Genomic DNA, 21,207 nt, shown 5'->3' on the forward strand with positions numbered 1-21,207 from the left:
TTAATAAACAAATAGTGATTAGAATTATAGATATCTTTAGATATTTTTAAGAGCTAATTATCATCTTTATTTAAAATGAGTAATAAAAATAAAGTATAGAACATTACTTCATAGTTTTTTATTTAAAAGATAATTTTATCATTTATTTATATAAACATCAAAAATAATCTTAAAAAAAATAGTTTCTTTTTTCTCAAATAAAAGAATTTGTAAAATTACGCAAATACTATTTTATTAAAATCTTAATTATTTATCAAAGGATATATATAATTTGAAATGGATTGTTGTATTTTGGTCTCATATTTTTGTGAAAAGATTAATTAATTAAAGTCTAGACAATATCAAGTATATTCTTAAATAATAATATTTTAATTCTTATTAAAAAAAACTTGAAGCTTATTGAAAGTAATCAAGATATATATTAATTAAAAATTTAATAAGCAAATAGTGATTAGAATAATAGATACCTATACATATTTTTAGGAGCTAATTACCATCTTTATTTAAAATGAGTAATAAAAATAAAGTATAAGACAAATTTTGCAAATATGAAATATTGGATAATCCATTATATATTATACCCATTATCGCAACAGAATATTTTAAATGGAATTTACCAAACAATAGCATGGAAATATTAAAGAAAGAATTAAAATTTACATATAAGAGCAATCCTGATAGAAGTAAAATAAATGATTTTTTAGAGAAGGAACTAAAAAATTTGAAATAATTAATTTTATCATTTAAAATCTCTGAACCTGAAGAACTTGAACCTGAAGAACTTAAACCTGAAGAACTTAAACCTGAAGAACTTGAACCTGAAGAACTTGAATCTGAAGAACTGACAGAGAATATAATGGATTAGCTTATAAATGATGATTTTATGATTGAAAAGTTTTTTAAAATTTAACATTATCCATACACCAAAAATCACTTCTTTAAGAGGATTGAAGAAGTATCTTTAGACCAAAGCATAAAAAATAAACTCACTGATTTTCATAATCAATAAATTAATGAATTTTATGAAAAATATTCTAAAGATTATTTACCATTATTTGTATATTATAAACCTTCTTCTTCTGAGGACTAGAAGCAAAAATTTAGAGAGTTAGTGGATAGTTATTTTAATTAAAAACACTAAGAAACAATTCATTAAAAATCTACGAGTAGAAATCAAGATTAGATTATTAGAGCACAATAAACACCTATGAATTCGTAAATAAACTAGACCATAAACTAGAGTGAAATATCTATAGAGTAGTAGAGATAATAAAATATAAATGATTTATCAAAACTGACAGATAATTATAATAACACTGATAAGAATAAAGGATATTTGAAGGATAATAAAGACATAGTGAATAGTAATGTTTAAGATAAGACAAAAATAATATAATAAAATGAGAATAAAAATATTTAAAGCTCAAATCAATAAAATCAATTTGATGAATAGAATTAAAGTGATGATGATCCAGAAGGAGGCTAGTTGCATGAACCTGTAGTTATAAATACTTTGAAAGATAAATAAAATTCAAACAAGAATTAATAAAATGAATCAGAAAAGTAATATTTATTATTTAATTTTTAGTATTTAAATTTAATTTTTAATATATTAGCTCATCTATTATGAAGCAACAACCAATAAATAAAAGTGAGCAATACAAAACAATCTTATATAACAATACATCTAGGTAAATTTATTGAAAATATAAATTTATTAAAAGATATTTTTTATTATTAAAAGTGAATAAGACAACAAGAAAATTAATTTTAATTCTAAAAAGACAGAAACTAAAGGAAAACCTTAGTCAAAAAAAAATGGATTTTAATCTGAATAAGATTGTACAAACACATCTAATGAAAATATCAAAATTAAATAATATTAAATGTAAAATCTTCCTGTTGTTGAAGAATATCCAGGGAAAATAAAATAAAAATAACAATCTTAGCATTAATAATCAAATTAAGGAAATAATTAATTATAAAAAAATCAGTAAGATGAGAGAAATAGTCATTTAAATAATAATAAAAAATATAATTAAGAGGTTTAATATGTAAAAAAGCAAAGCAATTCATAAAATAGCAATTTTTAAGCAAATAGTTAAAAATAAATATCAAAAAACTAAAACTTTATTTATGAGAAAAAATAAAAAAGCAACCAGAATCAAGAACAAAAGCAAGAAAATTTACACAATAGTCAAGATGTTGAAGTTGAAGATAACGATTAAAATTTAATTGATTCAAATAAATAAAATTCTTCATAAAACTCACCTTCTCAATAAAAAAATGACAAAGTTTAAGGAAAGTATAAATAATAAGAATTTAATTAGTGTTAATCAATAACTCCATAATAAAGCAATCAAACGGATATTACTCATGAATAGGATGAAGGAAAAGAAAAAAGAAGAAAATATGTAAGAAAAAGCAATAGAACAGATGATAATTTTAATTAATAAACATAAAATATTTAATAATAGCAATCATAAAATTTGAATAAATATAATTATAATATGCCATAAGAAGAATAAAAATACTAATAAAATCAAGTTTAAGTAAGAAAATATGATAATAAAGGGTTTAAAAGAGAAAATGATTATCAATAAATTGAATAAGAAAATAATAATATTTATGAAAATTCTTCAGATTAAAATTATTAAGAAGATAATTAGTAAAATGTTAAAAGAAAGTATAAAAAAAGAATTGATAATGATCTATAAGAATAATCATAGCCTACTCACACAAGAGGTAATAGAATAAGAAAAGGCAATGCTTAAAATGATAACTAATTTTAAAATAAGAATAATAATTTTAATGGAAAAAACCATCATAATGATACCAATAATAAATAATATAATGGTGAATATTAACATGACAGAAGACCAGTAAATGAAAACTTTAAGTCTAGCAATTAATAGTATTAAAAACAATATGGTAGAAGAAATTATGATGGAGACAATGAATATTAAAATGATTTTTACGATTAAAAAAAAGATACAAATGAAATTTAAGAAGTTCCATAAATAAGAAATTAAAAAAATGCAGGAAGAGGAACAAGAACAAAAGGAAATGATAATAAATACTTCTAGCAAGGAAATTAAGAATAGCCCGATGAAATTAACTAATAAGATAATATTCAATAAGAAAATTAAGGAGATAATGAGTAAGAAACTTATCAAAGAAGAGGAACGAGAACAAAAGAAAATGATAATAAATATTGCTAACAAGAAAACTAAGAATAGCCTAATCAAAGTAATTAATAGGATAAAATTCAAGAAGAAAATTAAGAGTAGCAAACTTATCAAAGAAGAATATATAAAAAGAAAAATAATGATGATTAAGCAAAAGCAGGAAGAGGAACAAGAACAAAAGAAAATGATAATAAATATTAGTAACAAGAAAACTAAGAATGGCCCAATGAAATTAATTAATAAGATAATGTTCAAGAAGAGTAGGAAACTAATCAAAGAAGATATGGTAAAAATTATGATAATGACAATTAAAAAAATACAGGAAGAGGAACGAGAATAAAAGAAAATGAAAATAAATATTACTAACAAGAAAACTAAGGTTATCATAATGAAATTAATTAATAAGATAATATTCAAGAATAAAATTAAGAGTAGGAAACTTATCAAGGAAGGTAAGGTAAAAATTATAATAATGACAATTAAAAAAATACAGGAAGAGGAACGAGAATAAAAGAAAATGATAAAAAATATTACTAACAAGAAAACCAAGATTATCCTAATGAAATTAATTAGTAAGATAATATTCAAGAAGAAAATTAGGGAGATAAAGAGTAGGAAACTAATCAAAAAAGAAAATATAAAAAGAGAAATTATGAAGATTATTAGGCATAGCCTTAGCCAAAAAATATGAGAGGAAATAGATATTCTTAAAATGATAATTATTAAGACTAAAATAGAAAAAAACATCAGTATAATTAAGAACATTAGGATGAAAATGTAAATAATTTCTAATACGAAAGAAATTAAACTATGAGAGGAAATAGATAAAATCCTTAAAATGATAATTATTAAGACTAAGATAGAAAAAAACAGAGATATAATTAAGAACATTAGGATGAACAAGTAAATAATTTCTAATACGAAAGAAAATAAATTTAAAATCAAGAAATTCATTTAGATTCAATAGATTTAGATAATACCTATGCAGGTTTACATCCGTAAAGGTATTAGACTATCAAATAAGATGGTAAATATACCTCAGGTATTAATAACTTTGATCCTAGTTCAAATAGAAACAATAATAGATATAATGGCTAAATAAAAGAGTATGATAGGACTAAAAATTAAAAACCAAGAAATAATTCAATAAACAATAGAAATGAATAAAGAGATCAAAATTAAAGGTAAAATTAAGAGAGCAGATAAAATGGCTATAGCAACAATTACAACAAAACAAATGAATAAAACTAAAACTAGTATTAAAATGAGGTCTAAACTTATAAGAGAGGTAGTGGTTCAAAGAGCAATTAATATAGTTAGGATAGATAAACCGATTTAAGTTAAATGGAATTAACTATCGAATAGTTAATGTTAGTTAAAAGCTATTATGAGGGAAAAAAGCCTTCTGAAATAAATATCTTAAGCATACAAAATTCAAATGAAAAAGAACTTATTAAAATAGAGTTCTAAGATTCAGAAAAAAATTAACTCAAAGCATTTTAATAAATCATAAGTTCATTCAATTTGTTTAAAATTCAAAGCTAATTAGAAAAGCTTGAGGAATTCCATCTTAAATGCAAAAATGTTTGTAAGTACTTAGTTAGGTAATTTTTATTTATTTTAGTTAAATAATATAGTTAATTTCTTAAACCTTTAAGATATTATCGCCTTCATTTATAATTATTTTAAAATATATAAAAGTTAAATCAAATTGAAAAATCCTAAATTTATCTCTAAGGATGACATTATAGAAAATTTAAATTATAGCTAAGATAATCTCAAAGAAAAAATTGTAAAGAATAAACTATTCTAATCACATAGCTATTTTATAGGTGTTAAAGAAAATAAGGACATCAAACAAATCGAGAATGGCATAAAGGATGATTTATAGTAGATTATTGATTTGTTTTTATTCCCATTAGAAAAGTACTATTAAGTTTTAAATGTTAATAATTATGAAGAATTATAACATTACTTAGACGATTGGAATAATAGACATGATAATTATTTTATAGGTTTTTAAGATGATAAATTAGCTAATAAGGTTATATTAAGTTTGCACACCTTTTCAAAAATTTAAGAAAGCGAAAATATAAAAAAAGAATATAAAAAATATCTAGAAAGGTATTTCAATGCATTTGGTTTTATTATCTAAAATTATTCGATGAAAGATATAGCTATTACTATGAAAAAATAATACATTACAGGAGAAAATTCTAATATTTAAATAAGTTTGTTTGAATGTAATTTTTTTTTATTATTTATAATTAAATAAATACTCATTCTTATTTAAAAAAAGGCCTAGCTAGTAACATACCAAAAGAAGACATAAATAGTTTGAGTGATTCATAAAAATATAACTTTTACTAAAAAATTAAATAAAATAAGCTAAAAATAGATAATTAAGATACTGATGATTCATATTCATCTGATAAAAAAATTATTTTATCAATTAAATGTTGTAAGAATGAAGTTAAAGCAATAATTAATGAAATATAAAGATTTTTCTTAGAACTCATTCCTGAGCAAATAACTATTTAACTGTTTATAGAAAGCTTAAATGGTATAAATCCTCCAAGCGATTAAAAATAGTATAGTATATATTTAAAGCATCTTTAAAAAATATATATGCAAGACTTAAAGAGATTTATACTTTACAAGAAAATGTTTACAATAGCTTTTGATGTGAAACTAGAAAGCAACAAATAAATTATTTTTAGTTTATATAGTTGTGAGAAAGAAAAATAAAAGATATTACCATAATTAATTGATGTTATTAATTAAACATCAAAGAGAATTAAAGTTAAAGAATGCAAATTTTCATTACAATAGCTATTGAAATTTTTGCAAGATGGTAAAAATATTTTTTAGCCAATTTAATACGATTTCTAAAATTAATCTTAATGCTCTGATGATCTTAATATCAGCAACGGCTCTATAGGTAAGAGCAACCCAAATTTTGTAGATTTCAAAAATAAATACAATATTGGTGTTTTTGAACAAAACCATGGTAATTGTTACATTTTAGGATTAGAAAGCGATTGCGAAGCCTCTTTCATGTTCCTAAAGACTCATTTAGATCCATGTTACTTTTACAAAAAAAGTTACACAAAGAGTTTTATAGAATAAGATCAAGTTTAAGGTAAACTTGATTTCCTAGTTGCTAAGAAACTAATTTTACCTACTTACAATAACAGTGATCTACCTGTGCAATATAGAACATATGAAATAAAAATCTTTGAAGATTAATATGCTTTTTCATATTACTCAGATCATATTTCTGAATTTAAAAAAGAATTTAAAGAATTATTAAAGCTCGAATTAAGCAAAATAGAAAAATACAATTTTACATTTGAATTACAAAAGTAATCCTAATATGAAAGATTAAAATAGGAATAAGTGAGAGAATTATTTTTTGAAAGATTTGGTGCTGTTTATATTTTAGCTGAAAAATTTACATAAGAAAAGAAAAACAAGACTGTAATCTTTAAATTATTAAATAAAGATAAATTAATTAGATGTAAAAGTTACATCTCAAATCATATTAATAGTCTCTGATTCTTAATTCCAAATAATAAAAATTTTCAATGAGACACAAATCTCTTTTATAATCAAATCTGTCAGTTATTTAAATTAACATTCTAAATGTTATAAATTTATGTGTATATATTAATGTTAACTACTAAAAAACGAATATTTAAAAGAACTAATTTATTATCATAAATAAAAAACAATATTTGAAATAAATAAATTTTTTCATTCAATTTATATTAAAATAATCTTTTTAAATATCTTTATTTTATTAATTTTTTAAAAAATTAAGCAGTTAATTGCTTATTCATTTTTAATTTAAGATACTAAATAAAAAATTAACTTAATTATAAATAATTTATCAAATAAAAAATACATTTTAATAATGATAAATAATATTTCAAATAGAAAATTAAGATTATTTTACTAATTTTATGAGTAAAAAGTTTTAATTGAACATAGGTTTACTTAAAACTCAAAATATAAAAATTATTTTTGAAGAATTAAGTAAGATCTTCTTTCTGTGAATTATTTCAGAGATCATACTTTTTTTATCTCTGAAGCTCACAATCCTTTTCATCTATATCAATAGCATCCTAAAGCTTTAATAGTCCAGCTTTTTTATTTTTTTTGCTCATAAACTTTTGTGTGAATCCTAACATATTCTAGAAAACGAAGCTTTCTTCCATAATTTTATATCTAAAATATTTTAAATTAGTAAATAAATAACTTATTTATTTTATAAATTTTATCTAGATTTTTACTTCCAACTTTTAGAGTTGTAATACAAAAGATATGGCATATCTTAATCGGAAAGATTGATTCTTTTTAAAAGTTGTTTATGGCATCTACCGTCGATATACACCCAATTTACTGCCTTTTGGTTCCTAAACTTTTCTGATAAAGTTTTAAAAAGATCCAATTCTATCTTAAATTTATTTTCACGAGAGTAATCCAAGAAAGCAATAAAGCATTCTTCTCCATTTCCACAATACTTATCAAAGTTTTGTTAATTATTTGTTTCAGCAATTAAAACTGATTCTATTTTCTCCTTTTCTTTAGAGAAACACAGCTAACTTAGATAATTATGCAAAGCTCTAATTTTTTATAGGAGTAATTATTAAAAAGAAAAATTATTTGGTAGATTTTTAATTATAAAAAAAATTTTTTATCGAATATTGAAATTTTTTATTAAATTTTTATTTTTTTTTTTAAAAAATTATTTTAAGAAAAATTACAGATAAGAAAAATCAGGTGCAGAGTCATAAACAGCTGTTTGAAGTTAATTATTATCTCCTATATTATGCAAGAAAGATACGATAAAAGGAAGATTGTCAATCTACCAATGTTTTTGATATTCTTTGGTTATGTCTTTATAAACTCCAAAACTTGAACAGTCTCTAAATTTTTTTTAATTTGACAGATATCTAAATACAAAAAGCAATTCAGAAGATTATTTATCCTTGGTGTCTATAAAGAGACTTGTTGCTATTCTATTGGTACTAATTGCATGCTTTATGTAATGCTATATTGCTTCTTCATCTAGTAGATCCTCTTTATTTTCCATCAGAGAAAATATCTCAGATATCATTTATTTTTTAGAAAGTTTAGCTCTCACTTTAAAGAAAGAATTTAAATTCTTAATTCCAGTAGGATAGAATAAAAGATGGTCTTCTTAAAGATTTAGTTTATTTAAATTAAAGAATTCTTCTTATTCAACTTCCAATTGATTTTGATAGTACTTGTAAATTAAGATAGAATCAACATAAGTTCTTTTTGTAAAAAAATAATAATGTTTTAAATTAGAAAGAATATTTTCCAATAATAAATTTCCAAAAAAAAAATAAATTATAAAGATTTAATTGGAATTTACTTAAAATATTCTATAAATGATGAATATTTATGAATCTATTATAGAGTTTCAAAGGATATATCATCTGTAGATGTTTAGTCAGTAATTAAATAAAGTAAAACTCCCTAATCGCTATTAAAATATTAAGGAATATCTTTGAATTGGTGTATCATAGTTATGTTATACTTTCTACTTTCTGTTTTAGGCTTATAAGTTAAATTAATATCTTTTTTTTCAACACCAGAAGAGTATTTTTTAAAAAAGGTTATTGCAGACTAAATTCTTTTAGGACCCACATATATTTCTTGCTTATAGCTTTGCTTCTGTCTAATAAATCTAAAAGCTAAGATTGTTGGTGTATCCTCTATTTTGTACTGGTCAAGCAATTCTTGGTCAGCTTTCACAACACAAAACTTTATAAATAAGAAAATAATTTTAGGATAGATATGATTTTTTATTTATTGTTTACATGAATTTTATATCTAAAGTGAGAAGTTAAAGCCTTAAAGTAATAAGGAATTTCTTCATTTTCCTTTATAAAGAGCATTATTTTATTTTGTAAAGTTTTATTTTCCAATTACTTTTAAATATCTTGTTCAGTTCTCACTTCATAAGCAAATAAAGGCATGATTGCTTTAGAATAGTCAATTAATCTGTTTTCTTAAAAAACATCTTTGTATTGAATTACTTCTGGCTAACGTTTGCTTGAAGTATCATCACCACTTGGATCATAATCTTCAGCTGGAGGCTTAAAAAACTAAACTATTGGCCAAATATTAGAATTTTTAGGATCACAAGCTGCAAAATGCTCTCTTTCAAATACTTAATCCCACATCTAATCACAATCCATAAAGTAGCTATTTACATAACCTTCCATGTTCATTTTATATTATTAAAATATGAAAAGGGCTTTTTCACAATTTTCGCATGACTTTCCTGCGATCACTACAAAAGCTAAAAATTTAGATGACTATGATAGCTTTTCTTTAAGCTGCAAAAATGAAGTTAGAATCCCATTATCTTTCTTTTGCTAATCTTATGGAAAAACAAGACCTAAAATCAAAAATGCTAAAACCACAATTTTTATTCCCATTTTATCTTATTAGAATTATTTGTAAAAAATATCAAATCTTTTGTTTTTAATATTTTTTATTAAAGATAATAGCTGCACAATAAGATTTAAAGGAATTTAATTATTAGAATCTAACCAACTATTATTTCTTTATAAGATATATCTGATTTCAATAAAAATTGGTGAAGATAAATATACTTAAACAATCTCTTTATGAGTACCAAAAGAATATCTCTCTTGAATATTATTTTAAATTATTAATTAAAATATAATAGGCTTTATTAAAATATGTTTTAATATAAAAAATACTCAAAAGAAATACATTAAAACATGTCAAACTTAGTACTTTTAAAAATGGATAAAAGTTTTTATACTAAATACATTTTTTATTAGAAAATTCATTTATAAATCAGGCAACTGTATAATTTGGGCAAAGTTTTTGGTCCCGTAGGTAGGTGTGTTTAAACAGGTTTCACTAAAAAATATTTGTTAATTTTATGCTAGATTTATTTTATTGAGTCATATTCATTTTAATTTAAAAAAGTCTCTTAAATGCAAAATTTTGATTTCTATAATTAGCTAATAATTGAAAGTTATTTTAATTTAATTTAGAGTGTTAACTCATTCAGTTTAAAAACAAACTCTCTTTGAAAGCTTTGAACTGAAATTCTTTATTAAGTAAATCATTTAATTGGCTTTTTTGTATTTTGCTTTATTAAATATAAGTTAATCAGATATATCCAAAAGCTAGATAAAAACATTTTTCTCAATAAAACATTAAAAGCTAAAAGTAATAGGCAAAAATGAAGACCAGCGAACATTTTTTTTAAGACTAATAGCTATTCTCTCCAATTTTAAGAAAAAGTACTTACTAATAATTGTCAAAAATAACATTTTTCAATTTTTTTTTTTTTTTGCAGAAAGTTAAAAAGAGTTGATGTGTTAAAACGATGCTATTCCAAACAATGTGAAGAATGATTAAAAAAATTAAAAAGCCTTATTTTTATTAAGTAATTTTACTATGTTAAAGAACAAATCAAAATACTTGAACAGTTCGTTTTTTGAGGATTAGCTAAGTAAAACAAGCTAACCTCTTCTAATGGAAAAAAAAATATCTATTTCTTAACACAACAAAGTACCACCTAACTTTTCACTCCTAAGGTAAATAATGCAGCCTTAAAAGTAACAATATGAAGATAAATCTTAATAAAGAATATCTGCGGTTTAAGATTAATATTTTCAAAATAAACCTAATTTACAACTTAAACAAATATCTAACTGTAGCCTAAATAATATTGAAAAGTAATTTTTGTCAATTAAAACTAAAATAAATAACACTTTAACATATTTAAAAGCTCTCCACTGCTATAATATAGTAAAGGCTCTTCTAAAAATATTGAAATTTTAAAAAAATGTGAAACAGAGAGATATTAGTCTTTAAGATAAAGGGAATTTACTAGATATTAAGAAAAATCAGATTCGTCTATGAGGTTAGAACCAAATGAATTATCTAAATAGTAGAACTTTACCTAAGTATTAGACTAATCATTCAATACAAACTGTGAAATTATAAGAAAAGGATAACCTATTAAATAACTATTTCAACTAGATTAATTTTAAGCCTAATATAAAAAAACTTAATAGCCTTTTTTCAAATTTTAAGATATTAATCTGAATGAGTTATAAAACAACAATTTCATTAGTAATTCAAAGTATTTTGCCAAAGAAACAACATAATTCTCACAATAAGATTTAGATATTAAGATGAATAAACTTTTATAAAGTGAAGGTTCTTTATTAGATCAAGAAAATTTTAGTAGCACCAAATATATCACTAAATAAAATTAAAATAAAAAATTAACAGAAACAAGTATTTTGATTAAATAAAGAAGTCTTACTAAATAAGAATACGGTTGCAATAGTAAAATTATTTGGATAGAATTTATTATCTAATTATTTATTTAAAAAGCATTGAAACATAATATAGATTAAAGCTTCAACAATCAGAAGGAGTAAAATGCATTGATAAGCAATAGAGCGAAATTATTAAATCTATAGAAATTGGAGAAACATAATTTGTTTTATTAAATATTTTAAAATAATTTAAAAAAATAAACTAATTCTCCAAATAATAAAACAACTCTTAAAATTAGTAATAATACAAGTGGTATAGCTGCTACATAGATTGAAGAGCTAAACTAGTCATCAGTTGCTCAAATAAACTAATAATTAAGAGGCACAAATAGTTTAAATCGAATCAGTAAAGCTGATTTGATTAATTAATAAGCATAGAGTGAATAATTGAAAATAAATAATGATGAATAAAAATTTAAAATTTAAATTTCTATATTCCCAGTTGATTTAAATGATTTTAAATTTTTAAAAGAGCTAGGTAAATATATATAATTTTTATTCTGACTATTTATAAAATCTACTTAATACATTTTGATTGCACAAATAATATACTAATATATATTGAATTTTTCGAAACAGTAAAAGAATATTTTATTCTACTTATTTTTTATTGAGTAGGTTATTACTGAATGAAAATAAATTAATTACTTATTATTTATTTAAATAGATTTTGTTAAAAAGAAAATTATTTTATAACTTTTATTCTTATTAAAAAATTTAGGACATGGGTCATATGCTACTGTTCGCTCAGCTCTGCACAAGAAAACAAATTTTGTTGTAGCAGTTAAAAGCTATAATAAAAGTAAATTGTTGGATCCTCAAAAAAAATAAAATTTAGATAGAGAAATAAAGATTTTGTAAAATTTAAACCATAAATACATAATAAAATTGTATAAAGTGATTGAAAATTCATAAAGCATTAATCTTGTGATGGAATATTCGTCGTCTATTCCATTAAGTGTGTATTTAAAATAAAAATCAGGTAAAAGATTACATGAATTAGAAGCAAAGGTGATTTTTAGATAAATTTTAGAAGCAGTTTTGTATTTACATAAAAAAAGAGTAATTCATAGAGATATAAAACTCGAAAATATACTAATAAATTCAAATAGAAAAATCAAGCTTATTGATTTTGGTTTTTCAATATAAGTGTAACCCTCATGTAAACTCACGATGTTTTGTGGAACTCCAAATTACATGGCACCAGAAATTATAAATAAAAAGGGTTATTCTTTTGAGGTAGATATTTGGGCTCTTGGAATTCTTTTATACAAACTTCTTACGGGCTATTATCCATTCGCAGGTATTATTTATTATTTCTCATTTTTAAAAAAATATTTATTGACCTTTTTGTTAAATAAATTTGTATCTCATAGGCAAAGAAAATAAGTAGCTCTATAAAAATATTTTAAAATGCCAACCCGACTATCCAATGTTTATTTCACCTTCAGCATAAAATCTATTGTAATCAATTTTAAAAGAAGACCCTGAATAAAGAAAGTAGTTAGAAGATGTAATAAATTAAATTTATCAAATTTGATTTTAAATTTTTACATTAAATAAATTACACTACTTTTTTTATATCTTAATTAATTATTTAATTAATCTATAGATCCTACAAGATGAGTGGTTTTGAATTTCTTATTTGATAAGAATCTATTTATTTTTTAAATAAAAACATAATTAAATTCTTTAAATGTATTCTAAAATAAAATAAAAATATTTTAGTTTTAATTAATTTATAAAAATGTATTAATCTTCAAAATATAAAAGTTAAAAAAAAATTATAATTTAAAAATAAATAATACTTTTGTTTTCTGATTTAAAATCTTTAAAAAATTGTCTAATGAAATTATAAAATTCAATAAAAGATAAATTGTGTTTATTAAATTTATCCTAGATAAATTTTAGGGAAATTTCATAAACTTTTTGAATCAAAAAAAAGTTTCTTTGTTTAATTAAAGTACTTTAGTATTTACGATGTAATTTTTTATGGCTGATAATTAAAAGAATCTAAGGTGTTAATTATATTTCTGTTTGACAATTGATAAAAAATTAGCAATTATCAAAAATACTTTGTTATAAAATGTATGCATTAAATTGTAATATATTTGATAATAATTAAAAATATCATCTAAAACAGTAAGATTTGTATTATTTATTTAATTAAATAGTACTAAAAGTGTTTAGAGTATGATAAGTAAAGGAAATTAGAAGCATTTTTATGAGTAAGAATTTATATGTACAGTAAGACGAAAACATAGATATCAACAATATTTATTAATTAGTTAATTATTAAAGTAATAAGAAAAAAGAATATAAGAAGAAATTTAACATTTCTATTTACTTTAGAAGTATTTTAGTCTTCGATTTGAAAGAAATATTTAAGTGATGGTTATTAAAATTTTAATATAATAGTAAGATTATTTTTGTTTGTTTGTTTGTTGAGAATAAGAAATGAGATAGATGCTGTAAAATCAGAATACAGGCTTAACTATTAAAGAGCTTGATCTCTTTCTAAAACCAACCCTATTAGTTTTTTTTATAGGGTATTCAATATTATTAATTACAATTTTTTCAGGGTTAACTCTTAGTTATGTTTGCGATTTTATAAGATGTTAAGCTTCTTATGAATCAGCGCAGTCTATTTATTATGCATTAAGCATTTTTTCTAGAGCATTAGGCTTTCTTTATTTATATAATTTATTGCAGATTAAGGGTTTCAAAATAGGGTTTTCATGAAAATAAGCCACTTGAGAGCGCTTATTTTTATGAATGTATCTTTTTACTGCTTATTGACTTAAATTGTTGCTATTTAGAGAAACTTAGCTTACGCATGTAGCATTTGTGGATTAAGAAGCAGTTCTTGAAATAGGTTTTAAATTCAAGTGATTTTCTTCATTTGTATTAATACCAAAGCACGTTCCCATTTAATTTATTTAGTGTTTTTAAGCTGTTATGATTTATCAAAATGTATTTATTTATGCTCGCTTTAGAGATGATTTATTCTTTTATTTGATCAGATAATAAGCTAATAAATAAAGGCTTATTTTTCTTTTTAGTTTAATGAATAATTGTTTGTTATCCTTTTCTTAATTGCAGTTTTGAGTACTTTTTGTATTTATTTTTAATTTGATTATTATAATTTTTTTCAAAAGCTTTTTGAGTATTCTGCTTAATTTTTTTTTTGAATTTCTTACTTGAATGATTAAGTGTGAGTTCGTGAATCAATTAATTATTCGCCTAATTAGTATGCATAATATGTATTAATCTATATGTATGGACAATCTATTATTTTACAAAAAACCAAGTTAATATTAATCATATTTATATTTGCAATAAGTTTTAGACTAAATAAATACCATTTTATTATAAAAAACAAAATTGATGAAAATCAACATCTTTCAGATAGTTTAATGATATGAGATGGATCTATATTTTATTCTCAGTTTTTATTATTTTTTAAGCTAATTAGATAAATGGCATAAGCATTAAATAAAAATTAGAGTAATATTTAATAATTACATCAATTTCATTATTCAATTTTATTTAGGACTAAATGAATAATTATTCAAAAAAATTGTAAACTAAATAAATAAAAAATAAATATTGATTTAATTAATAATGTAGATTAGGTTTTAATATTTCTTCTATTATAATAAATTTCAATGAATGGGCTAATTTATATAATAATAGTATTTAACTGTTTAATTTATTCTATTTTATGTTTTTGAAATTACTAACTTCCAAATATATCAAAAGCTGATGTATTTTTAGCCCACTTTAAATGATTATCATTTCATCAATATATTTGCTAGTCACACTTTTATTAATTCCATTAATCCTTCATTTACGAAATAAATTGATCATTACAAAATTTGGTGATGCAAACTGATTTGATCTAGATTATTTGTATTAATTAATAAATAATTGATTGTATGTTATTTAATATGCATAATAAGAATTATTTAATCTTATTTCTACCAATTTTTAATGGTTGTTAATTAAAAAGTGCTCTTTTTAAATTATGCAATAACGTGATGCTGATGCTATGTTAATAGTCTCCAGAAATTTCCTTCATTCCAAAATGTAAAATTAAGATCATAACAAAAAAGATTTTTCTATATCATTTTCAAGTAACTTAAAAAATTTAATCAAAAGCACAACTTTGAAAAAAAATAAAAATTTGTTTTAATTACATTTAATTATTAATTCGTTTATTTTTTTTTTGAATGAGTAAAATATTTAAAAATCTTTAGATTGGTTTCTTAATTATAAGTCAATATCAATTAAATACAATCAAAATATAAAAGCTTTCTATTTGCTGAATATTTTTTTTACTTTTCTAACTAATTCAATAAGAGAGAGTTAGAGATAAATTTCTTGTTAATTTTTTTCTATAAAGTTTAGAGTAGTTATAAAATCAGAAAATTTAAATAATTTTAAACAATAAATGGATTTTGATTATATATTTATAATCTAAAATGTAAGAAAGTTAAAATTATTAAGAATTTAGCATGAAATAAATAGAGATATGTAAATTATCAAATGTATACTTTACACCAAAGGTATTACCAAATAAAAAAAAATGATATAAAATTAATTTTTCTATATGTATTTACAACCAATCATAAACTATGAAAAAAATTAGTCTATTCCTTGATGTGGAAGCAAAAAAGCTATCTTTATAATTAAAAAAATAGAGAAGATGTTATTAATTTTTGAAATTTGCATGATTAGAATGTCTTCAATATACAAAATATAAGTATTATCTTTGTATAAAATGCTAATTAATTAATTGATATTCCCCTAAAATTAATTAAATGAGGTGGAAAAATTTGTTAATGTAAAATAAAATTTAAATTCATTTGATTTGCAATGATTAATCTATCTTATTTACTTTAAAAAATCTTGAGCTAGCATTTGTTTTTCATAAAATGTTTTGATTTAGAAGATCTCCTTTTTAAGGCCTATAAAATTGTTTGATAAATTGATTTGATTTTAATTGAAAGTTGAGAAAAGAATAGTTAAATATACTTACTATATATTAGTATTTATTTATTTATAAAATTAGACAATACAGGTATACAAAATATAAGAAATTATACAAACGGACGCTATCTTATTCAATTACAGTTAACTTCAGGTATTATTTGCTTAATAAGCAATTCAAAAGAGATCAATAATATTGTTTTACTATTTAGCAAAAAAGAAACGGCTTCAATTTTGCGTTTGTCTACTTTCTTACTTACTTACTTGCTTAAAAAAATGAAAGAAAGAAGTACATAATAAGCTTTAAGTACAATTAATATTGACTAGTTATTTTAATATTTATATAATTGTGTATTTTAGAAAGTATTAAAATTGCAATAATTTTATTTGTTGCTAATTCTAAAGATAGATTGATAGATTATTTTGTATTATAATATAACGAAAAAAGAATCAACTTCTTTCTTTTATTCATGTAGCTATAATAACCTAAATCAGCAAGCACAATCATCATTTTGTCTTTAAGTACTTGTTAAATCTTTTATATTATTGTTAGGTATCTAAGGTTAAGGATTCTTTTTCTTTTAATTGTATATTTCTATTTATTTTATTAAAATCATTTATTTTAATTGCTAGTTTAACTGAAATAAAAAATTTAAATATGTTTTAATATTTTATTAAACACATTAAAAGTAAATCTTTTTTAAAAACATTCATCTGATTGCTTGCACTCGTATTTTACATTACATGTGCTTAACCAAATACATGAAGCAGCTTTATTGTTGCCATATTTAAGTTAAATAATTTACCTTAAAGGAGTTATTCAAAGACTTCCTTAATATTAGTTCCTAATACAGCAGATGTTTCTTTAAAAATAAGTTTATTATCAAGGGCAAATTGTTAAGCTTCAGCGATTGAAACTTTACGATTTTCTTAGGTCTTTGTAACTAAATCAAGTTTATTTCCTACAAGCATAATAACAATATCTGGATCGGCTAAATACTTCAAATCTTCCATCCATTTCATTATAGAATTGTAGGTCTTTTCTTTAGTGATATCATAAACAAGTAAAGCTCCAACAGCTCTTCTGAAATGGCTATTTGCATACATTAAAATAAACTCTTATTAACACTATATATATCAAAATAGAAAAATCAAAATTGAAGATGATGCTTATTATTGTTGCTCATTTAAACAATATTGAATTTATTTACTGTGATTATTAGAATTTATATTTTTTTAATTCATTTTATTTTGTATCTTTTTTCTGTTAATTGCAATTTTTTGTTTAACTATGAAAGCAACTAAATCTTCAACTTTTAATCAAATCAATATAAAAATATAATAATAATTTTTACAGACTCAAGATTCCTCTATATCTTTCTTAACCAGCTATTAATTAGATACAATAAAAATATTATTAATACAATTATCAACTAAAATTTTTATTCAAAAATGCAAAAAGAATCTGTAATTTACCTGTATCCCAAATTTATGCCTTAACTTTAGTACCATCCTTAAGAGTTACTTCCTTTGTGCCAAATTCAACACCAATAGTTGGAGCAGAGTTTTTAGGTAATTCGTTTTTAGAGTATCTATGTTTAAATTAATTCATTAAAGCTTTAAAAATTTATCTAAAAAACTTAGAATTAAATAATTTAAAATTAATGGAAGCACAATAATGCCCTTATAAATTAATTCTGGTGTTTTATCATTAATAATTAATTTTTTGCTTCATTTTTTTTATAGTTAGTTTTATTGATATGTTGGCTGATTGTTTTTGTTCTTTCTTTCTTTGCTTATATTAATTTCTTTGATTTTTGTTAAATAATTTTGCAATTGTCATTTTTTTAGTACCTCTTCAGTAAATGGGTTTTACCAACGCTTGTATCTCCGACTAAGACGACTTTTTTAATAAAATGTAAAAAATATTTATCATTTTGTTTTTATGAAATCCAATTTTTATTTCAATAATTGCAATTAGTGTGTTTAAATTAAAACTGAAATAAAAAAATGAGTTAGTAATTCCTACACAAATGATATTGTATAATTTAGCTAAAGTTGGGTAGGTAAACTACATCTTAACGGAAATGATAACACATAAAGTATAAAAATGTTTGTCTTGAAAATATTACTTTTATAAGTGGCAATAGTGTCCTTTTCCATTTCTATAAAAACTGCTTGTTTTAATAATCCTTTTATTTATTTAATTTTCTTTGTAATTCTGTTTTATTTGTTAATTATTTTTTATCTTCAAAATTTCTTTCTTTTCAAATTTTTCTTATTAAAAATGGAAGAAAGTGAGATATAAATAAATAAATAACTATTTCAATTCAAATAAAAGAGTATCAGAAAGAAGCTATGCTGGTTTATATGAAAATTTACTAATTAATATCTAATTAATTATTTATTCATTCATTCTTTTTTTCTTTATTTTCCACTATGAATTAATTGTTGTACAAAAGAAAATCTAAAAAAAAGTATTAGTGAAGCAGAGAGTATTCATTCGTTCACGCTTTTGGTCATGTGCAATCACGGACAGAGGCTCAGTTATAGTTAGTTAATTATTTGCTTGGATCTTTCATGCATGTATGCATGAATAGAATTAATTAATTAAATTTTATGAAAAATCTTATCTTATTAAATAAATTATTTATTAGTATTTTTTATATTAAAGAGCAAATTAATTATCGATTAAATTCAAATAATAGTCATCACTTTAATTTTATTTTATTTTATTTCAAAAATATGGATACAATTCTTAAATTTAAAGTAGAAAGAGATAAATACAGAAAAATAAATAATTTGTTTTTCAATAATTTAATTATCACAAAAACTTATTGGTAGTTTGCAATTTTTCTTAACATCAAAAATATAAATAAGTGAATGAATTAAAAGGTGATTCAAAGGTAAATTTATATTATTAAAATAGAAATATTTGTTTTTTATAAAATTATTTAAAATTAAAAAATTAAATCGTTAGAGCTTTTTTCAACTTTTTTAATAATAATTTTTAGTGTAAAATAAATTTATTTTGAATGGATATCTTTTAAGATATAAATCAGCGCTGTATAAATTAGTCCAGTATTTGATTGATTTGTTCATTCATTTGTTCATTGGTTCTATCATATTATTTAATTTTATAAATTTATACGTTTAATATCTTCTATAATATCTGCTTTAATATATAAATCCTACAATATTTTGTTGGTTTTATATTAGCTTTCATTAAATAGCTTCAAGTAAGTGCTTTTTTATTTGATTATGAAAAAAGATTTGTTTTAATGTAAGTTCAAATTATAAACTAAGAAGTTATTAATGAAAAAGAATTTTTATTAATTTTTTCAATCTAATCGAAAAAATATAGTGAATATACTTCTCTAAACTAGTTAAGAAATAAAGAAAATAATAAATGCTTATGTTAAAATTAAATTAATTTTGTTTTTTAATTCTAATTTTTTTGCTTAAATCTAAGAAAAAAATAGTTTTAAAGTAACATAAATTTACTTTTGTGAAAAAATTTAATATTGTTTTTGGTTAAAATTTTAACAAATTAAAAAAAAAAAATTATAGTTTAATAAAAACTTTTAATTTAAATAAAAAATATCAGCATTTAACATTTTTGATGAAATAGTTAATAGATATAGTATGTATGATCTATTTGATAAGATCTAGAAATAATAAAAAAGTATATGTATTTTTTATCAGAAATTTTAAAATTAAGAGTATACAATAGATGGGGGTGTTGTAGTAGAAAGAAAAAGTTAAATAATTTTACTTTCAATTTTATTAAAGTAATAAAAAATTAAACTAGACTAACTAACTATTTTATACAAAATAGTTGCTATGAATTTTATATTCTACAAAGTCAGTTTTTATAAATAAACAAATTACTTAATATTTTCCAGTATCAAGAACTATTAATTTATATTTTAATTAATAATTAAAATGTTTATATACAAAATTTTTGAGGATTTAATACTTCAAGCAAAACGAATTTAGCCTTATTCCTCATAGATAAACTCAAATAAGTGACCGTAAATAAAGCTTTAAACTAAAAATGGAAGTATGTACTAGAATTCCTCTTGATATAAATTAATAATAATAAGATTAAAATAAAAAATTTATGCTGTTAATAAATAAGAGCAAAAGTTAATAAAAGAAAAATTTCTTTTTTTCCCTACCACCCATTCAGTTAAATGCTCGAATTATTGATAATTAGATATTATAAAATTAAATGTCTTATTTATTTATTTTATATCTTCTTCTATAGTAAAAAATAGTCTGAATTTTAACTACATATTAAACAATTGCATTTATATTGGTTGAAGTATTTTATTTAAACTTAAATATTATTTTTTATGAGTTATGGGGTTGGCTATATTATTTTTAATCAGTTTTCAAAATTCTTTTACATAAATTTGAGCATTTTTTTTTCCCTATTGCCTAAAATATCAGTAAAAATTTTTCCCCAAATAATCTGATTAGGGTTTTTACATTTAATTTGAATCTCTAATGCCTTTTTCTACACTTAATTATATACTTTACTAATCTGAAAATAAATCATGAATATGGTTTTTATACATCGTAGAAGTTTTTTAAAAAATTTTTTTGTTGATTATATTTACTATTATAATTACTTTTAAAAATTTTGTCACTCT

At 21.3% G+C, this 21,207-nt stretch overlaps 5 protein-coding genes across 5 annotated transcripts; 2 read left to right on the top strand and 3 right to left on the bottom strand. All coding sequences in view use genetic code 6, as the record gives it.

Annotated features, from left to right (window-relative positions):
• Window positions 1-508: 508 nt before the first annotated feature.
• On the top strand, window positions 509-6,746 carry TTHERM_00149060 (hypothetical protein; the record flags this gene model as incomplete). The annotated part of the gene is made up of 5 exons (XM_001021541.2): window positions 509-1,563; window positions 1,617-1,691; window positions 1,745-4,792; window positions 4,890-5,431; window positions 5,488-6,746. The coding sequence occupies 5 exons, from the start codon at window positions 509-511 to the stop codon at window positions 6,744-6,746; spliced, it is 5,979 nt and encodes a 1,992-aa protein (XP_001021541.2).
• A 506-nt stretch (window positions 6,747-7,252) lies between these two features.
• On the bottom strand, window positions 7,253-9,664 carry TTHERM_00149070 (hypothetical protein; the record flags this gene model as incomplete). Its single annotated transcript, XM_001021542.3, has 5 exons — window positions 7,253-7,418; window positions 7,484-7,816; window positions 7,958-8,491; window positions 8,593-8,984; window positions 9,041-9,664. 5 exons carry the CDS (start codon window positions 9,662-9,664, stop codon window positions 7,253-7,255), a joined length of 2,049 nt encoding a protein of 682 aa, XP_001021542.2.
• A 671-nt stretch (window positions 9,665-10,335) lies between these two features.
• Window positions 10,336-13,193, top strand: TTHERM_00149080 (Serine/Threonine kinase domain protein; the record flags this gene model as incomplete). The annotated part of the gene is made up of 7 exons (XM_001021543.2): window positions 10,336-10,507; window positions 10,564-10,945; window positions 10,999-11,564; window positions 11,613-12,035; window positions 12,279-12,860; window positions 12,934-13,070; window positions 13,170-13,193. The coding sequence occupies exons 1-7, from the start codon at window positions 10,447-10,449 to the stop codon at window positions 13,191-13,193; spliced, it is 2,175 nt and encodes a 724-aa protein (XP_001021543.2). The 5' UTR covers window positions 10,336-10,446.
• Window positions 13,194-14,034: 841 nt separating this feature from the next.
• On the bottom strand, window positions 14,035-14,487 carry TTHERM_00149090 (hypothetical protein; the record flags this gene model as incomplete). Its single annotated transcript, XM_001021544.3, has 1 exon — window positions 14,035-14,487. One exon carries the CDS (start codon window positions 14,485-14,487, stop codon window positions 14,035-14,037), a length of 453 nt encoding a protein of 150 aa, XP_001021544.1.
• Window positions 14,488-17,040: 2,553 nt separating this feature from the next.
• Window positions 17,041-18,712, bottom strand: TTHERM_00149110 (small guanosine triphosphatase family Ras family protein; the record flags this gene model as incomplete). The annotated part of the gene is made up of 6 exons (XM_001021546.3): window positions 17,041-17,144; window positions 17,356-17,642; window positions 17,905-17,938; window positions 18,026-18,141; window positions 18,404-18,452; window positions 18,682-18,712. The coding sequence occupies 6 exons, from the start codon at window positions 18,710-18,712 to the stop codon at window positions 17,041-17,043; spliced, it is 621 nt and encodes a 206-aa protein (XP_001021546.2).
• Between the last annotated feature and the right edge of the window lie 2,495 nt (window positions 18,713-21,207).

This window comes from Tetrahymena thermophila, assembly GCF_000189635.1.
Source record: "Tetrahymena thermophila SB210 genomic scaffold scf_8254545, whole genome shotgun sequence".
Classification (NCBI taxonomy): Eukaryota; Ciliophora; class Oligohymenophorea; order Hymenostomatida; family Tetrahymenidae; genus Tetrahymena; species Tetrahymena thermophila.